The sequence below is a fragment of the Leguminivora glycinivorella genome, chromosome 15 (genome assembly GCF_023078275.1).
Source record: "Leguminivora glycinivorella isolate SPB_JAAS2020 chromosome 15, LegGlyc_1.1, whole genome shotgun sequence".
NCBI classification, from domain to species: Eukaryota; Metazoa; Arthropoda; class Insecta; order Lepidoptera; family Tortricidae; genus Leguminivora; species Leguminivora glycinivorella.
Genome location: NC_062985.1, coordinates 15,761,079 through 15,778,769, shown reverse-complemented (window position 1 = coordinate 15,778,769; position 17,691 = coordinate 15,761,079). Strand labels below are relative to the sequence as shown.

The window sequence follows — 17,691 nt, the reverse complement described above, 5'->3', positions numbered from 1 at the left end:
GTAAACAGAACATATGTTTGATATTTTATTATAAAACTGTTTAATAAATAAGCATTTTAAATGAAATCCAAAAATAAAGCAGTCCAGGCTTAAAACTGTAATGAATGGAATAAATTATTTGATTGGAGCATTTTTCATAGATTTTGTTGTTGTTGCATTCCCATTAAGTTTACTTATTAGTTTGTTTCCCTGCCAAGTGGCTAGGAGGCTATCATTTGTCTTAAGATCAACTTGTAACTTTTCCCAGACTTTTTTCTTGGGGTTTAATACCTCATCTGGTTCGCCAGTTTCATAGCCCTCTACAACAACTCTGTCACCTGGTTTACTGCCTTCTGGAGGCAGCAATGGCTCCACTTGCTTAGGCTCATCAACAGAAGCACAGAGCACCATGCCTTTACTTTCCACACCTCGCATTTTGGCAGGTTTCAAGTTGCATAAGACTACAACATCCCTATTTTGCATCTCCTCAATAGGCACAAAATTAACTAGGCCAGATACAATGGTTCTGGGTTCTCCCTCACCCACATCAATTTTCTCAACATAAAGGGCATCAGCATCAGGATGTTTAGACACTTCAACAATACGCCCGACTCTTATATCCAGCCTTGATGGTGTAACTTCATCCGCTTCAGTATTACCTTTACCTTTAGTTTTTGATGGAGGTGGGTAGGCTTTCTTTGTAAGCTCTTGTAGCTTGGGATCCTTGAATATTTGTTGAACTGGTCCCAAAAGCCTATTAATAGCTTGCTCAACAGAAGCTTTCAGATCACCCGGATGAATGTCCTGCTTGGCAAATGATGCCTCAAGATCCTCGAAATTGCTGTATTCTACATCACCACCATATTCTGCTGCTCTACATATTTTGAAAGTCTCACCTGGTTTCATCAGTTGGAAAACCACATACTTGGTAAAAGAAAGTACTCCATTCTCTGTGATATTGCCAGGTTCACAAAAGGCCTTTTTAAGCTTTTTCTTTACATTCGCAGGATCATCCAAGAGATCAATCTTACTATCCTCTTCAGATGCAGACATTTTGCCCCCAGTTAAACCGGGCACCATGGGGTTCATGAGATGAACCCTCTTAGCATATCCGAGTTGTGGAAGATATTTCTCTGCTAAAGTAAATATTTTTCTCTGATCAACTCCACCAAACTGAGCATCTACCTTCAAGTATTCTTCATCCAATGCTTGGAGTCCAGGGTACAAGAGACCACTTAACAATGGATGATCTACTTGCTTGACCACTTCCGCTCCGGCTTTTTTTGCATCATGTTCAGTAATGACAGATGACATACGGTACACATCCAATGTGTATTCCTTATTAAGCTGATATTCAGTGCCCCTAACAAACTTTAACTTATCTAATGGCACACCAATTGAAGTTAGCATTGCTTTGATTGCTGCCTCATAGTATTGAGTACGGAGAGCCAATAGTTCCCATGGAGCTTTCATATTGTCTAAGTATGCATGCAGGTCAGCAAAGAGAATAGTTACTTCACAACCTGCTTTCAGAAAGTCTGCGATCTTAGACATCGGCACAAAGTAAGCAACATGAGGTCTACCTGTGGTGGCGGTGCCCCAGTAGATCTTTAAATCCCTTTGCTTAATAATTTCTGTAAGTTTTTCATCTCCTAGTACTTCCTGCAAATTTCTAGTGATAAGAAGTTTCTTCTCTTCCCAAGATGCCATGTTTTCTTAACGTCTCCTTTCTGAAATTACACGTTAAAGGTTAGGGATGAAACTTAGTAAATAAGAAACTAAAGTATGGACAAATATTAGTTAAAACTTACCACTTTGAGGTAATCAGATTGTCATATGCAACAAGATATCACTGCAGTAAACGATACATATAGATGATAGATAAAAAAACCAGTCACATATGGTGAAAATCAGTAAGAACACACGTAGACGTAAGATAGTGGATATGTAGCTTACGAAATATGGTTGAAACTGTAAAACTTAACCTCAAAATGACTAAGTACTGTTTTTACCTTCTATTCAACATAAATAACATTCAATTTGTGTAGGCGCCTTAGCAATGTAACTAAATCCCTAATGACTGCATAGTTTTCAGGTGTAAAAAAGGAGAAAATAGGAGTTTTTAATTATTTGTAAGTGACATGAAGTTAGCAACGTATCAAAACTTCTTGTTGCCAACCGCAAATTGGCGCTAGTATCGCCTGTAGGCCAGTGAATGCTCGCGTTTCCTGTCAAATGCGCCATTGCGCATGACAGTCAGTGCGGCCTTGCGGACTGAGGAGCGCTGCCAACAAAGGCCGAGTCGATGGGGTTACAAAAAGATTGTTAATTTGGACTTCAAAACCCTTTGTTGTTGTAATTATTATTATAAATAGGTTGTGAATCTGTGATTACTGTTAAGAAAATGTGTGAATGATATGAAACGTGACGACTAGCAAAGGAGTCAGCTGGTCCACAGTGCGAATAGTGAATAAGAAATGGCGGCCTTGCCAGCAGGTGTTCAGTATGGGTTATCATCAGAGTCTAGTTATAAAGAAAATAAGGAACTAGTGTTTGTGAAACTTACGGATTCAGCTCTGAAAGCTATAGAAGACTTCATTAGGAATAATAGGGTAAGTACAAACGCCATATTGTAACAACCAAAATAAAGATAGAGAGGCCAACAATGTCAGAGGCGCCATACTTATATTACAGTAATCAAATTGAAACTGCAAAATAAGTGTTTTTTGCTAAGAATCAGCGTCGGTTTGAGCTAATTTTCTTGTTAAAGAAGTGATACGACTAGAAAACCGAACGATAGATACGTTCTCAACAATGTCACGCCACGTCAACATGTAGAATATTTTGCTCCATTATTTTCACCGATTTACATTTCATACGGCTATAATTAGAGGATTCTGGTCATTTTGTTGCGGAATTTGACGTTTACTCAGGAGTTTGGTTACAATCCAATTTATTGTTACGCCTTACGGCTCCTGTAAATAGAACTACATTGCAGTAAATATCTGTCTTGTGACTAGGTAACTGATTATTATTTCAAATACACTCAAAGGTTATCTGGAAGAAAATACCTATTAAAGTTTAACTTTTATTGCTAAGTCGGTATCTTATTACTGATATACGAAAAGGTATACAGCTGATTTTAAATAGCAAGATGAAAAGAAGGTCATCCTTTTTTTTGTATATTAATAATTTATGCATTATTCAAAATACAAATTAGATTTTCATAAAATATTGATATGCAACACTGAGAGAGAATTAAAGTAATTACAGAAAATAACTTACAACTAGAGATGGGCCAAATACGGACTTTGCCGAATATGAATATTAATATTCGGTTGAGCCATATTTTATATCCTGACTTAGAGTTATAAACGTTTCAATGATTGGTAAAGGGTACACATATTTATCTTAATGTTCCTATAATTTAGTGCAAGAGAAAATTTTGTTTTTTTTTTTCTTAAGATACATTATTTTTACTTTCATACAAAATTATTGTATTTTATATTTTAACGCATTTTTAACTCCCTTAGGTAGTTCCTTAGAATGCAGAAATAGGATGAAATTATGTGATGAATTACGAAACAACTTGCGCTATTTATTTACTTTGTTTATTCGGTAAATATTCGGCAATGTAACCAAACTATTCGGCCGAATACGAACAATGAAAAACTTGCCGAATGCCGAATATTTACCGAATATTCGTCCCATCTCTACTTACAACCTTTTTTCTTAGCTAAAACAAAAGAAAATTGCTAAATTTTTAATTTAAATTAGCAATAGTTTGATCATTTTGTGAAGATAATAAACATTCCATGATTGCCTGATGCTCTAAGCTATTGGTATCTTCATAAACCACAATACTTATTAAAATTATAGATTTCTTAAACAATCTACAGCTATTAAGAAAAATAAGATTTTTTATCAACTGTTCAAAATATTCAATTGATGTTTATTTATATTAAAAACTTTCAGAATCTATAACAAACCCTAACATATGGAAAAGAACTTTAGTCACATCTTCCTTGTACACAAAATAAATTAACTACATACTATATAATGTAAGGTAATTCAAGATTAAACCATGATAACCAAAGGTGGAAAACAGAGTTGTTTTCACAGTAAGTTGTTATTTTTTTTTTTATCTTTAAAAACATCCTATTTTTGCTACCATTCTCATATGAGAAGGAAAGAAAAAATAATTCAAAATCGAAGAATAAGCCTCTAGACTAATATGTTACCTATCATATATCATTAAAAGGAGTCATTTATTTCTGGGTAACTAGTAATAATTATTTACATTAATATTAAATAATCTATCGCTAACAAATCTTGATCTTGTATCTAATAGGTTTCAAACACACCTTCGTAACTCCCTGCAGTTGCAGGCATCCATTTGCTATTGTGACTGCCATCAGGCTGGCCATACGCTTTTTATTCCACTAACATATGAAAAAGATGTTTCTATGTTGTGGTGGTAATCCGTTATCAACATTTATTATTTTGTGTTTAAAACTGATGTCAAGTGTAAGCTTAATATTAAATCTTAAACATAGCTTATAATAGTTGCTTACAATAAAGCTAGCAATTATTGGTAAAAAGAATAATAATCATACTATGTATGTGTTGAAAGATATTGCCTGTTGCTGTTGATGCCAAAGTATCATAGATGGCGCTACATGTAGGATACATCTTTACGTTTTTATGAAAATATATTATAATTGTAATGTTTGTGAACTATACTGGATTACACATAAGAAGAAAAAATTCGTTAAAAATACATCATTGCCAAAAATATGCAATTGATAAAAAATATTTCACGGTCTTGATTTTTCCTTAGGTGTTTATTTCTATATTATGCAAGAAACTACATTTTAATGGTGCAATATGCATGACTTTTCTTATGCAACCTGTACCATAGGCTGTTATGGAGCATTCCATGGGCTGTCCCATGCAAACACATTATGTTTCGTATGTTGCGATTTTTTTTTTCGGCTTTTAAGCATGTAATCAGTTTTCTGTGCATAATTCTGCACTGCACTACCTCAGAAAAAGCCTCTTTTACCCACCCAATTTTGAGGAAATTCTCGTTTGTACGGGATATCGGTAGACTTTTTCATGACATCCTTATATGCCTGTTTTCTATGATTGTTTGAAAATGTATAGTTTCATTTTATCCACAAGAGTGCATGAAAGTAATTTTATACAATTTTTTACTTTATGTCCTAAGCTGAATTTGCCTATAAATTGTGATTTTCAACCATAAATTTACAGTAAATTGATTAGTTTGATGTTTTACATTTAGTATTCTTCTCAGTGTGAAAAATTGTGTGGTTCACTTGGTAGTAAAATTTTAGTTTCACCTTCGTAACTAGATACTTCATACTTCATACCTTTACCACACTCAAGATTGCACTTCTTGTCACATATTGGAATCTTTTGCTTGCTTTTGCCCTAAACTTTGCCCCATTGTAAAACAAATAACTATTACTAGTTACTTATAATTGACAACCTACAAAATAATTAATCTAAATATTTAAACATATATTCTTTGAGAAGAAACCAGACTAATTCCAATAAGGTCTAGTTTACCCTTCGGGTTGAAAGGTCAGATGGCAGTCGCTTTCATAAAAACTAGTGCCTACGCCAAATCTTCGGATTAGTTGTCAAAGGGGACCCCAGGCTCCCATGAGCCATGGCAAATGCCGGGATAACGCAAGGAGGATGATGATTCTTTGAGAATACGCTGATAATGAACTTAACATTTACAACAACAAAAATACTAAAATTAAATTTATTGCTAATCCATTTGAAATTTGTCATATCCTGATTTCCTAAAATATCTTTGGTATTCTCATCTTTCCACTGGAGTAGAGACACATCTCTTCTCTGCTGAATTGTGCTCTACTTATTTCTACTTACAGAAAGGCAGTCTTACATGTGCCGCTTAACTTGAAACTTGGGTAAATCTATTCTGCTATAAGGTTGATTATCTTTCAGATCAATATTATATCGAGGATTTACTGGTGAAACCCGATAAGTTGAGCAAACTGGTTTTTTTAAGGATAGTATTATAATTCAATGCCTTATCGCGTAAAAAAAGGAACTTTACTATAATGTACCGATTAATTTAAGTATATCAAACCAATTATTGATTGATAATCAAAATGTATAAGGCACTTTGAAAGTTACACATTGCACTATTGCTTGCCTCTATGTCTAGCATAGGCTGCACATATAAGTATCATTAGTATGATAAGTAATTAATACTAAGCACTAATAACCTGTATGTTCCTAACTAATAAATAAAATCTGAAAACTAATTAAAGTATCAAAAAAGAAATGGTCATGTGTCTTCAGATAAACTGATCATAGGGATCTCACCATTTTTTTAATACCCTATAAAATCGGCGATTGACCGTAGTCACACCTGATGGAAAATAAAGACCAAGAGACGGAGACCGATATTTTTTATTTAATCAACCTTAAAGTAGAATGAATTAACCCAAGTTTGAAGTTAAGCGACACACGTGTGCATATCTTGATTGATATGGTTTTATTTATGAGTATCCCAAATAATCTAATATTTACCATGTACTAAGTGTAAATATGAAGAAAATAACAAGGATATTATAGAATATAATTTATTTTAACAATGCCCTGGTCATAAGAATGTTTTGTTGACTTGCCCTACACTACTATTTATTAAATGAAAAATGATGTTAGTGTCATAACTAAATAATAACATCCATTAAATGCACTGTAATTATAAATAAATGTTTCATTATATTGCTTCGTCAATGCTTTGTGGCTTCTTAAGAAAACAAGTAAATACTATCATAGAAATATATTTTTTCAATCTTAAGTTAATTTGTCTAATTATCAATAGGAAATGGTGGATAAAAAAACATAAATTGTTTCTTATATGAGTTAAGACACATTTAATTCTAGTTTCTTAATAACTATCTATTTAATTTGTTAACTATTTCATTTTATATCCTAATGAGTACATTAACACAGTTATATAATAGATAGATATACATTAATACCTAAAGTTCAACATATATATATGACTATTCTCAAGAGGGTTCTGTTATTCTGATGTATTTGGTGACTGTTCAGTATAGTATGAAGAAGATAGTACTAATGAAATTCAGCAACATGGCGGATAGGCTTAAAAAATAGGAGTATAGGCAAAAAAAAAATCTGCGATAAAAGCTCTAACTCATGTCCAAAAGGATTCAAATTTCAAATCCGCTTCCTCCTGCTTCATAGGGGGTCAATTCAATACCAAGTGGGCCAGTCAACATAAAATTAAATTTATAGGCAAAAATATAAATACTTTAAACAAAAAGAAACAGATCCTTATTCATATAGAAACAGCCTATCATTTTATAAAAAGACATTTGTCCAAAAAATATAATCCAAAGTGAGTTCATAGGAATGGCATGCACTCCCAGTATGGCGTTCCCTGAAAAATACGGTCTCGGTCTCTTGGTCTTTATTTTCCGTCAGGTGTGACTAGGGTCAATCGCCGATTTATTAGGTATAGAGTATTAAAAAAATGGTGAGATCCCTATGGTCAGTTTATCTGAAGACACATGACCATTTCTTTTTTGATACTTTAATTAGTTTCAGATTTTATTTATTAGCTAGGAATATACATAGGTTATTAGTGCTTAGTATTAATTACTTATCATACTAATGATACTTATATGTGAAGCCTATGCTAGACATAAAGGCAAGCAATAGTGCAATGTGTAACTTTCAAAGTGCCTTAATTTTGATTATCAACCAATTATATACTAATTAATCAGTAGTACCTATAGTAAAGCTCCTTTTTTACGCGATAAGGCATTGAATTATAATCCTATCTTCTAGCCAATCTGTCGTCATAAACTCAATAATGTCATACAAAGGGCAATAAGCGATTGATAGTTTTAGTTATATCCACCCAAGTAAGGTGCACACAAATAGGAATTCTGGACACGCCTCTAATGTCCAAGGCGCTAGTGCAAGTTATGATATTTATGAGCAGTTTGATATATCCGATGGCGACTGTAATGGGGCCCATAGATTACCAGACCAATATAATATTGTCCGTCGAACTGGTAAAGGCCGAAACAGTCTGACTACAAACTATGTTGTGTCTGGTTGTATGGGAACTATTCCCATATAAGTTGCAGTTGATCTAGCGGGGTTTCTGTATCGGGCCTAATCTTTTATCCCTCACACAAACATTGTATCAGAAGTATTACCCACAAATGTAGTTGTTCATGCAAATAGCATTAAAGCTACTATTTATTCCCAAGTTGTTTGGCGCGTGTCCGTTCGGTTGCACGTTTGGGTCGGGTTTCGCAAACCGCGTTAGGTAAGAATCGGGCAGCACGACAATGTCGGCCGGTGAAAGTACATCTTAAGACTCCATTACTCGTGCCGTATAAAAGTCTAATTAACTTGTTCCTCTTGCTTTGATTAACTGAGATATCTTCACTAGAAGGCTGAGGTTTCCGTGGGCTGTAGACGGAACTTATCCTATGTTATGCGAATATTATGCTAACGAGTCAATTTCTATATACCCATAACTGTAATTTTCGAGGTTTTGAGGAAGTAATCAAAGAAAACTGATTCTAAGAGGAATTTACGTAACGAATGCCTGAAGTTATCGCTGATTCACAGAATTTCTGGTTGTGTACCCCTGCATGCCCAATCTGCCCAATGCCCAGAGACTGCAAGATACCTGGTTGATTTTTGGGGATACAAATTCATGTGTTTAGGTAAATTGTATATAATATGTATAAAACTGAGTGCTAAGGTATCGTTGTTTTTGGCAATGATATCGACGCCTAGAACACTAACCCTTGACGACTTTGACCGATAAGAAGACTGGTAGACTTGTATACCTGCATCTAATCGTTAGATGATCTTGTAAACGTATTGATAGACATTAATAATTATTTAGACCGTGCGTGTATGTCTGACTTCGGTCTGCTGCATTGTCATCAAAGGCAAAAACAAAAGAACAGAGTGGACTATTAAAGCTAGCCCACCTGTTTATAAATTCGTCGGACGTGCACGTGTTTAACAGCAATCTTTTCAGTCTGCGCGTATCGCGATCCATTCTCCATTCACGACAGGCGAACATCAACACTCCCTTGTGTCCGGACAACCCAAACTCCCTTAATACCCCCAGCTGACCTACGTCAGGTTCGCCGGTCGTTTTTTGTTACGGTTTTGTGAGCGTGCCACCTGGCCTTTTTTCCTGAGTTCGGGATCCATTGAAAGGAATGAATCACTTTGTTGCGTCGCCGATTGAGTAGGTAGGCTTGCATGGGTGAGGAGAAATGTAAATGGCCGGTCTCGAAGGATAACGGACGACAACAATCGAATTAATTTGTAGTTATGTCCTACTGTTTCCTTACTATGTAAATACTATGTCAAATAAATAGGATATTAAGTATTCAATAATAAACAAACATTACGACATCTAAGGCATTTATTACTCGTTAAAAATAAGGTATCCTATAGTGGCCTAAGATACAAATTGGTTGATCGTACAAAAGTTTAAATAGTTCTAATAAATGTCAGTAAATATTTAATTACCAATATCAATCAAGAACATCGTAGCTTATTCTTTCTTAGAGAGGATTATTATTCATCCATCTTACCATTAGTCCCGTCAAGCCTGTATTAAGAATGTTAAGATGTTAACGACCAATTTTTTGACCTAATAATTGTTTAAATATAACACTAAAATGTAGCAAAAGAGCCTGAAACAGTTGAAAGGGAGATGTATCGGTAAAGAACTAAAGATGTAGCGGGATACGCGTGACGGTAACGATGGGATCGGGGTCATCGCACCCTCCCCCCGGCTTGACACCTGGTTGCCCTTAGGTTACTCGCGAACACATGTTGCGAGCCAAGAAATCCTTACTAACGATGTTTTTTTTTCTAAATAAACAACGCAAAGAAAGAACTTATTAATCTTGAGCTCTATTTCTTTGATAGACCATAGATAAACCATAATCTAGTTATAGAGTACACTTGGTTGCCCTAACAGACGACGTTTTTTTTTTCTAAACTAATTTGAGTCTCTTTCTTTGGTAGTATAATAGTCCATAGACAAATGCCCAAGCACAAGCCCACTTTAGCTGGTTTTCCTAAGCGGGCTCGAGAAAACATTTAGAGCCCAGACCTAGAGGTCTCGAAGCGTCATTAGTAAGGACACAACAACACTTTTTACTAGATATTTCTTTGCTCGACCATGGCACAGACAGAGGTGCCATACTTACCAAATGATATCAAACACTTATCTGTTTAATGAATACAATGTGAAGTGTGAGTTTTTGCTGTTAACCGACATTGTTACACAAATCTACGTCCAAATTCAAGCTTGCATGGACCTATGATATACACCTACCTACAAAAGCATACAAGCAGTATATCATTCAATAAATTTATTGTATGCTAAATTTGACAGTTACCTATGAGGCGACAGCTGTCGGAGCCATGTCTAATCGGTCCGTTACATTTATGAAATCCTTTTTAAGGTCACTTCCGCTACATCAAAGTAAACATTTGAGAAAATAATGCATGCGATATTTTGAAGTGGAGAATTCCAGGGCAGCTAGCTATCTTCAACTCGCGGCCCGACGGGCGTTTAAGGTGTCCAGTAAACTAACCTTTTAAGGTACCTTTACCCACTTTTTGGTATACATGTAGCCCGGGGTTACCAGACAAAATGGTCGTTGTGGCCCTAATAAGAATGGTTGAGTTAGCTGCCCTAAAGGCAACATTCGTTTTAACAATGTTTAACGATAATTCCACTGATAATGAGATAAAATTGTTCTGAAACTAGATATTACAATTTATTAATTCCTTTGCCGTAACTCGTTATCTACATACTATAATTTGTAAACCTCGAGACGCTAGGTAATAGATGCCTGAATGAATTCTGTACTAATTTATCAGTAAATGTTGATTGAAGCCTTTAATCTACGAACACCTGTTTATGTTAGGCTGGAACCAACACTAAACCAAACCCGTTTGCTAAATGTCAGCCAATCTCCGTCGAGAACAAGCTGCAGCTTGCGTAAGCTGGATTTAAAGGGACTTTTCATGCACTAAGGATTTTATGAGACGGAATATGTGGCAATTCTAACAATTACTTATTATAGTCTGAGTCAGATAGAAAAATTGTACTCTCCCTTTTCGTTTGGATGCGTTGTGAAAGGCAAATATCGGTTCTCTCGTTCTGTTTATACTCGTATTTGGAATGAGACAGTTTTTGGTCAAAATAAGTATTTTTTTCTCATCAGACTTGGTGCTCAGGTATTAATATCATGGTCAAAGTACGATTATTTTGTTCATATTTATTTCTCATAGGTACATCATCAGCGGAAATGATCTTAGATTTAAATTAAATAATTTACATGCTTATCTGTAGAAATAATAAGAAATAAATAATGAATCACTTATTTTTGCCCTCATTTACAAATTAATTAGAATTATATTTGTACCTTAATTAAGGCACATGCAAAAAATATTCTTGCTTGTCATGTAACAAACAATTATTAAATTATTATCAAAGAATAATTACATCATTCTTTTCTATTTATTTTAATGGCTGTATTGTAGACAGTGGCGCCGCCTGGTGGTTATATGACACATTTATAGTAAAATTAATTTTAAGTTCCTATTCAAATTCCATTATATGTGCCGTTATCTGCGTAAAGGGACCTTATTGTCGGTGGCGCTTACGTCCCGCGGCGTCGTATTTGTATACGAACAGCGCCCATAACGCCGTAAGCGCCATCGACAATAAGGTCCCTTTACCCAGAAAACGTCACATATAGATGTTAAATGACTTTTACTACATAATAAAATATTCATAACTTACGTCGTCATCTATTACATGTTGCTTGTCTTTCATGTGAATGACGCAAAAATCGTAATAGATAAATTTTGTAGAATCGTAATGTAAATTTAATTTTCTCAAACATGCAATGAAATATTGTCTTTACGTTCCTTAAAATGGGCTGGGAAGTATCGCTTTTTGGGCGCAACAACTCGAGAGGACTGTAAAGGGATTTCATATTATTTTTCAGGCCTAGGCCTGCAAAGTAACTTTTTTTTATAAAATATTGTCCTTTAGAGCATTTTTTTTTATTTCATTGTATATTTGAGAAAAGCACTATACATGCCTCGGCGTGAAAACGGATTCCCGGCCTCGTATCCCTATCCGGCTATATATATACCCACTTGGCCGGAAATCCTCATTTTCCCTGCCTCTGTAGGCCTAGCACATGATGGCCGCGGGAGTATGTCGCCGCGAGATAGATGACACGTCTTTGTCTAATTGTATTAATGACATAAGGACAGGTAGTCTATCTCGCGGCGACATACTCCCGCGGCCATCATGTGCTAGGCCTGCTGATGTAATGTACTATGTTTATCTCGTTATCATGCATAAGGCACGCACGCACGCCAGTGCGTGGATTTGAATAAATTTAGCCTGATAGGTAATTCGCACCTGTTAAACATATTATGTACATTTGATAGCAGCCGATCCATAAAGTCACTTGATAATAGTAATAAAAATGGCTAAGCTAAGGCCAATCTAATCAAAATTACCTAACCTTTCTTATCTACACTCAAGTCCTGGTCACATTGTGTATTTTACATTATTTATTCAAGTTTTAATGGGGCTCCCACACTGGGCTGTTGTATTACATTTATAACAGACAGTGTAGGAGCACCATAAGTCCAGTCGTTTGTATCACTTTAGCACCTCGTTGCACTTCATTTTGACCAGCTGAAAAAATAATATATTATTATAATACCCACTGTGCTTATCATCCTGACTTCGCAAATATTCTGTGATTTCATAATGTACCGGAACGTCCGGAACGTAATTTCAACTACTTAGTCTGAAAGATAAAGAAGTGACTCATCAACAACAATTCTTCGCGATCATCTAACAGCATCGATGATCTATCGCCTCTTGATGTGAGGATTAAACTTTTAAGTTTATTAGTAACCGTGTCAAGAAAAACTTTAACTTGGGTCTGAATCCTGGCATAGAGCATTGTTTACTTGTATTTTTATCACGATCGAACTCAAATAATTTATGCTAAATGCGTATCTATCCTCCACTATGATTTCAAACAGGTATTTGCATATTCTAGAAATCTCGTTCGTAAAATAGTTGATAGAACATCATTACTTTAATTATGAACTATCGAGCGATTGGCCCTAGTCATTCCTGAAATAACTGAAGACACAGCCTTAGATGGAAGGTCATATGTCCAATAGTCTATTCACTCTTGCTTTAAACTTTGAATCGTAAAATTATTGTCGTTTTGGCAATACTTATGTATGTCACAGATACTAGTTAGTACATTTCCAACGATGCAAAGCCAAAGCCACGCCTGGCAAATTGACGGCTTTCTTATCTCGACGAAACCACTCCCTCGAGTACCGAACTGACCTCAGCAACCAAGTTTACATATGGATTAACGAGTTTACTTGTTTTTACGGTATCTTTGGACTATTTAGGTATGTTTGTGTAGCACTAATTTCCATTAGCATTGATTTAAAAGACATGACCGAAGTATCACATTACAAGTGTACCTATTGTAAATTCTTCCAGCAGCTGAGCCAATTTGATATTTTATGATCAAGCCTCGAATTAGTGAATTGATTTTGCTAAAATCTATAAATGCCTTGCGTTGCCTTAAATAGGTATTGTAACCATTTTTCATCAAGAAGGCAATTATTCGATTTATGATATATTTACATTACCTAAAAATGTATGTTATCTCGTAAATGTATGTTATTATTAGGTACGCAATTAAATTTTAGAAATATAATTGGCCAGATGGTTGTTAGACATAATTACTTGGAAAACTTTAAACAATAATTATTATTTTCTTTCTAGAGGTACATGACTGTCATGTCATGTTACACCTTTCGGCCAAAGGAACTAGCAATTAGTCCTAAAAAATATAATTCAATAATAATTAATAAAAACATATCTTGTTAATTATTTTATTCAATATGATCCCTTATAGTCTAAAAAAAAGGCCTGGAAAAATAACATGAAACAATCATTATTATAAAAAAATTATATAATTCTGGGATATACATAAACCTGTAAAATAAAACGGTAGTTTCTAACTCAGTACAGTTAAACAAAACTCAAATGGCACGCAAGCGATTCCTGGAGAACAATAATTCCGTGTCGTGACCAATTTCACGCAAACTATAATCGTGGTAATTAATATACTTAGTTACATAATCTACTTTATTGTCTAGTATGATGTGAACAATATCATAAACTATTTATGGTAACATTTATTGAATCATTTAACGTTAGTTGTTGCATGTAAAATGCTATTGAACTATGATAAAAAAGTGAGATAGGTAATATACGGGGACGGGGCGTCCCGAGACTATGAGACATGAACTTTTAAAAATAACATATTTCAATAACGAAATTTAACTCTTATACAAGTTATAGACATCCGTAAAAACACGTCCTTTGCCCTCAATAGAATTTACGAACAATGTAAACAAACCTTGTATTCAAAATGTCTTCAATTTTCATTCTACCTCATCAAATACTTGCAAAATACATGTATCGTTCTGTCAACTCATACCACGTCATTCATGATCTTAAAGTTCTGACACCATTAAAACAATAAAATAGTGTTAGAATAACTTTATTTCATTGAATAGTTTGTTTACGTTGTTCACAATTTCTATTTACAGCGATTTCTTTAAGCTCTGACGTTAGTAGTAATTGACAGACAAAGATATGTCATTTATTTGTGAAATAGGTACCCACATGGGCAACGCGTTATCATCTTACACATGTTTTGTAAAACAGTCTCACGATGCTCTGCCAAGAGTAGCGTGCAAATATGTTTTTCTGTTTACTATTTATCATGCAACATTTTTAGAATACGAAACATACATTACTTCTAAATATATATTGCTAAACTTATCAAATTTATTTTTGTCTTCACCTAGGCTACAATGTTCATCATATTCATAAGCAATAAAACTGTTAGATAATAGTTCGATCGAACATAATATCTTGTGATCTCATTCCAAATATTTTCTTGTTTACAATTATGTCTTTGTATGGTTTTCTAATACTAGTAAACACTCTTTTTCTAATACTAGTAAAAACTCTGGCTTATACTTATATAGTATATACTTATACATATACTTATACTCTTCATAAAATATTGTTTTTTATGACTAAAACTTTGAATTCTCTCATCGAAGCGAGCAAGAGGTGACATAGTTTATGATCAAACGAACTTCTTGAAGTGAAGTTCGATCGAAATTATATGAGTCACTTCATTTGAAGATATAAATTTATATTTTATGAAGCTATCATCAGCAGCTTATGTTTGGCGTATAGTGAAAACGCTATTTGGCATTACTACTCTCGCGCTAAATGCAATAAAGTATAATATAAACACATGTCGAACATGTATGCTATAATATAGGAATTATGAGTTGAGTCGTATTTTGTGATGTTGCATAACGAGATGGTAAAGGTTTTTGGCTAAGGCCGCCGACAAAATACTCTAAGGTCATATCGTTACGTTCCTTAAAAGCTATCGGTGCAACTATTTGTGTACAAGGTTTATAAAAGTCATGTAGTAGAACCAGCCTACGTACTTATTCGCGAAAAAGGTAAACAAGTTTTCAGAGCAAGTTTTAGAGCCTATTATGTCTTATCAATGAATGATAGTAATGATAATTTATTGTTTTTAATATACTAAATATCAAGAGATAAGATTTTGATCAGTTGAAAACTTGAAATCAAAATTTTGATCTTGCGGTTTTGGAATCTTTCGCTTGCTCAGGTACCTAACATTAGCACTGGGAGATAAAGAACAGATTTGTATTACCCTTGTAAAACGAATGACAAACGTCTATCACATCATATTACAAAAGTGACGGAAATAAAAGTTTGAACTTCGGTTATTTTATCATCAATATCAGTATTATCTTAGACGTGCGCATTTGAACTTCATTGTTGCAATTCCTATAATGAAACGTTGCTACCATTACGCAACGGCCAGTAGATAGTCAGTGATAACGCAATTGGAATGATGCGTGCATTATCTTGTTCTAAGCCTTCGTAAACCAGAAGGAATCTTCACAATAATTTTAAACGCTATTTCAACGTGATAGCGTACAATTTATATATTCTGACACCTTTATATACTCGATAAAGTGAACTTCATACCTTATTTAGTCAGTACAATTCCACACTGTTTGTTGACACGTCGAGATATTGCGAATCTTGGGACATACGATAATATGCCATATGTCCCATACAAAATCAATGGCTACTTTAATAAGATAAATGTTTATCTCTATCGCTCATGCAAATTCGAGCGATAGGAACAAAATATAGTACAGTGTTTCGCGGTAGGGTCTCAAATTATGTTTTCAAAATGGCATGTATAGTAAAAACTCAATAAAACAAGTGTAATTTTTCACTGCTTTGTTGCTTGTTCAGAATACATACCTATATTTAAACACTTAATTTCGACCTTGATATTAAAAACTAGTTTTTTGACATTCGCAAATCAAGTTGAAGTCTTGAGTGGATGTGATTCGCTGCACTTTGTCTTCATGTATATTTTAACTTTGTAAAATATATTATTCTTTAAATAGGTATTATACGTACTTCAGATTAAACTAGGGATTGCAATCCGGTCCGGCGGATCCGGTAATCCGGCCGGATCCGGTGCTCTTTTCATGCTACCGGATCCGGTAATGTAATTTAATATGTTAGAATAGTGCTAAAAAATAACATTTACGCTAACATTTGAACGTAGCTCAACAGGGGATTGCAATCCGGTCTGATTTCCAATCAAAAAATAATTTGATACGAACGTTTTTTACATTACTAGGCCGTTTGGAAGTAAAATAATGTGCTCAAGTGACGGTCCGTTGAGGATGAACTACGAGCGACCGGGTCGAGCTGGAGCGAGGCCACGAGGGCAGCTGAACATAGGAAGGCATGGCGCGAGCTTGAGAAGGCCCTTTGCATCTCTGTGGTGACGTAGGACTACAAGAACAACAACGTTTTCAGCATGATATAAGAAGTATGAGGACACATTGCTACAAGAATCACAAAAAAACAATTCAAAGCTTAAATATGAACATTTTTAAAAGGTATCCATTAAAATAATATCACTGAGTTTTATCGACGAGACGAGACTGCAGCCGCCATTATGATCCGGAGTACCTTCATGAGGGAAACCCCAACAATTAAAAAGTCCCTGGTACCTGAGGCATGGAATCTGATGGTCGCCGTGTTGATTCGATCGGAATGTATTCTTATAATGGTTCTCAATATGTATAACTTGTAGGTTTCAATGCGTTCCATTGTCGTTATAAGGAAAATCTAGTCTTTAACCCTTTTCCAGGCATATAGCGACTTATTACTTTCAAAATGGTCAAATTAGTTTCCACTTAAAAGAAATATGACTTGTTTTCAAACAAATCATCAAAGCTGGATTTTAGGAAAAGAAAAATGTTAATAAGTAATTATAAAATACAAGTAAAATTTTCACAAGTCCGTTTTTCCAAGTACAGTACAAAAGGCTACGAATTTAAAGAAAAACGCTTAGCAGTATTTAGCCAAAGTAATTGCTAACACAAACTCTTAGTATAAAA

General features: G+C 34.6%; 2 protein-coding genes across 4 annotated transcripts in view; one reads left to right on the top strand and one right to left on the bottom strand.

Annotated features, from left to right (window-relative positions):
- LOC125233840 (tyrosine--tRNA ligase, cytoplasmic) lies at positions 1-2,147 on the bottom strand. 2 transcript variants are annotated; one of them, XM_048139978.1, is made up of 2 exons: positions 1,992-2,147; positions 1-1,709 (listed from the first exon to the last, which is right to left on the bottom strand). In XM_048139978.1, exon 2 carries the CDS (start codon positions 1,687-1,689, stop codon positions 115-117), a length of 1,575 nt encoding a protein of 524 aa, XP_047995935.1. In that variant the 5' UTR covers positions 1,690-1,709; positions 1,992-2,147; the 3' UTR covers positions 1-114. The 2 variants fall into 2 exon arrangements, with proteins under 2 accessions (XP_047995935.1, XP_047995934.1); XM_048139977.1 differs by lacking the exon at positions 1,992-2,147 and adding an exon at positions 1,791-1,972.
- A 68-nt stretch (positions 2,148-2,215) lies between these two features.
- The window catches only part of LOC125233838 (RNA polymerase II elongation factor Ell), a 77,917-nt gene continuing 62,441 nt past the window's right edge, over positions 2,216-17,691 (top strand). For both annotated transcript variants that reach the window (XM_048139974.1, XM_048139972.1), the window contains exon 1: positions 2,216-2,591. In XM_048139974.1, coding sequence (XP_047995931.1) covers positions 2,457-2,591 — 135 coding nt within the window. In that variant the 5' untranslated portion in view covers positions 2,216-2,456. The remainder of the gene's footprint in view (positions 2,592-17,691) is intronic.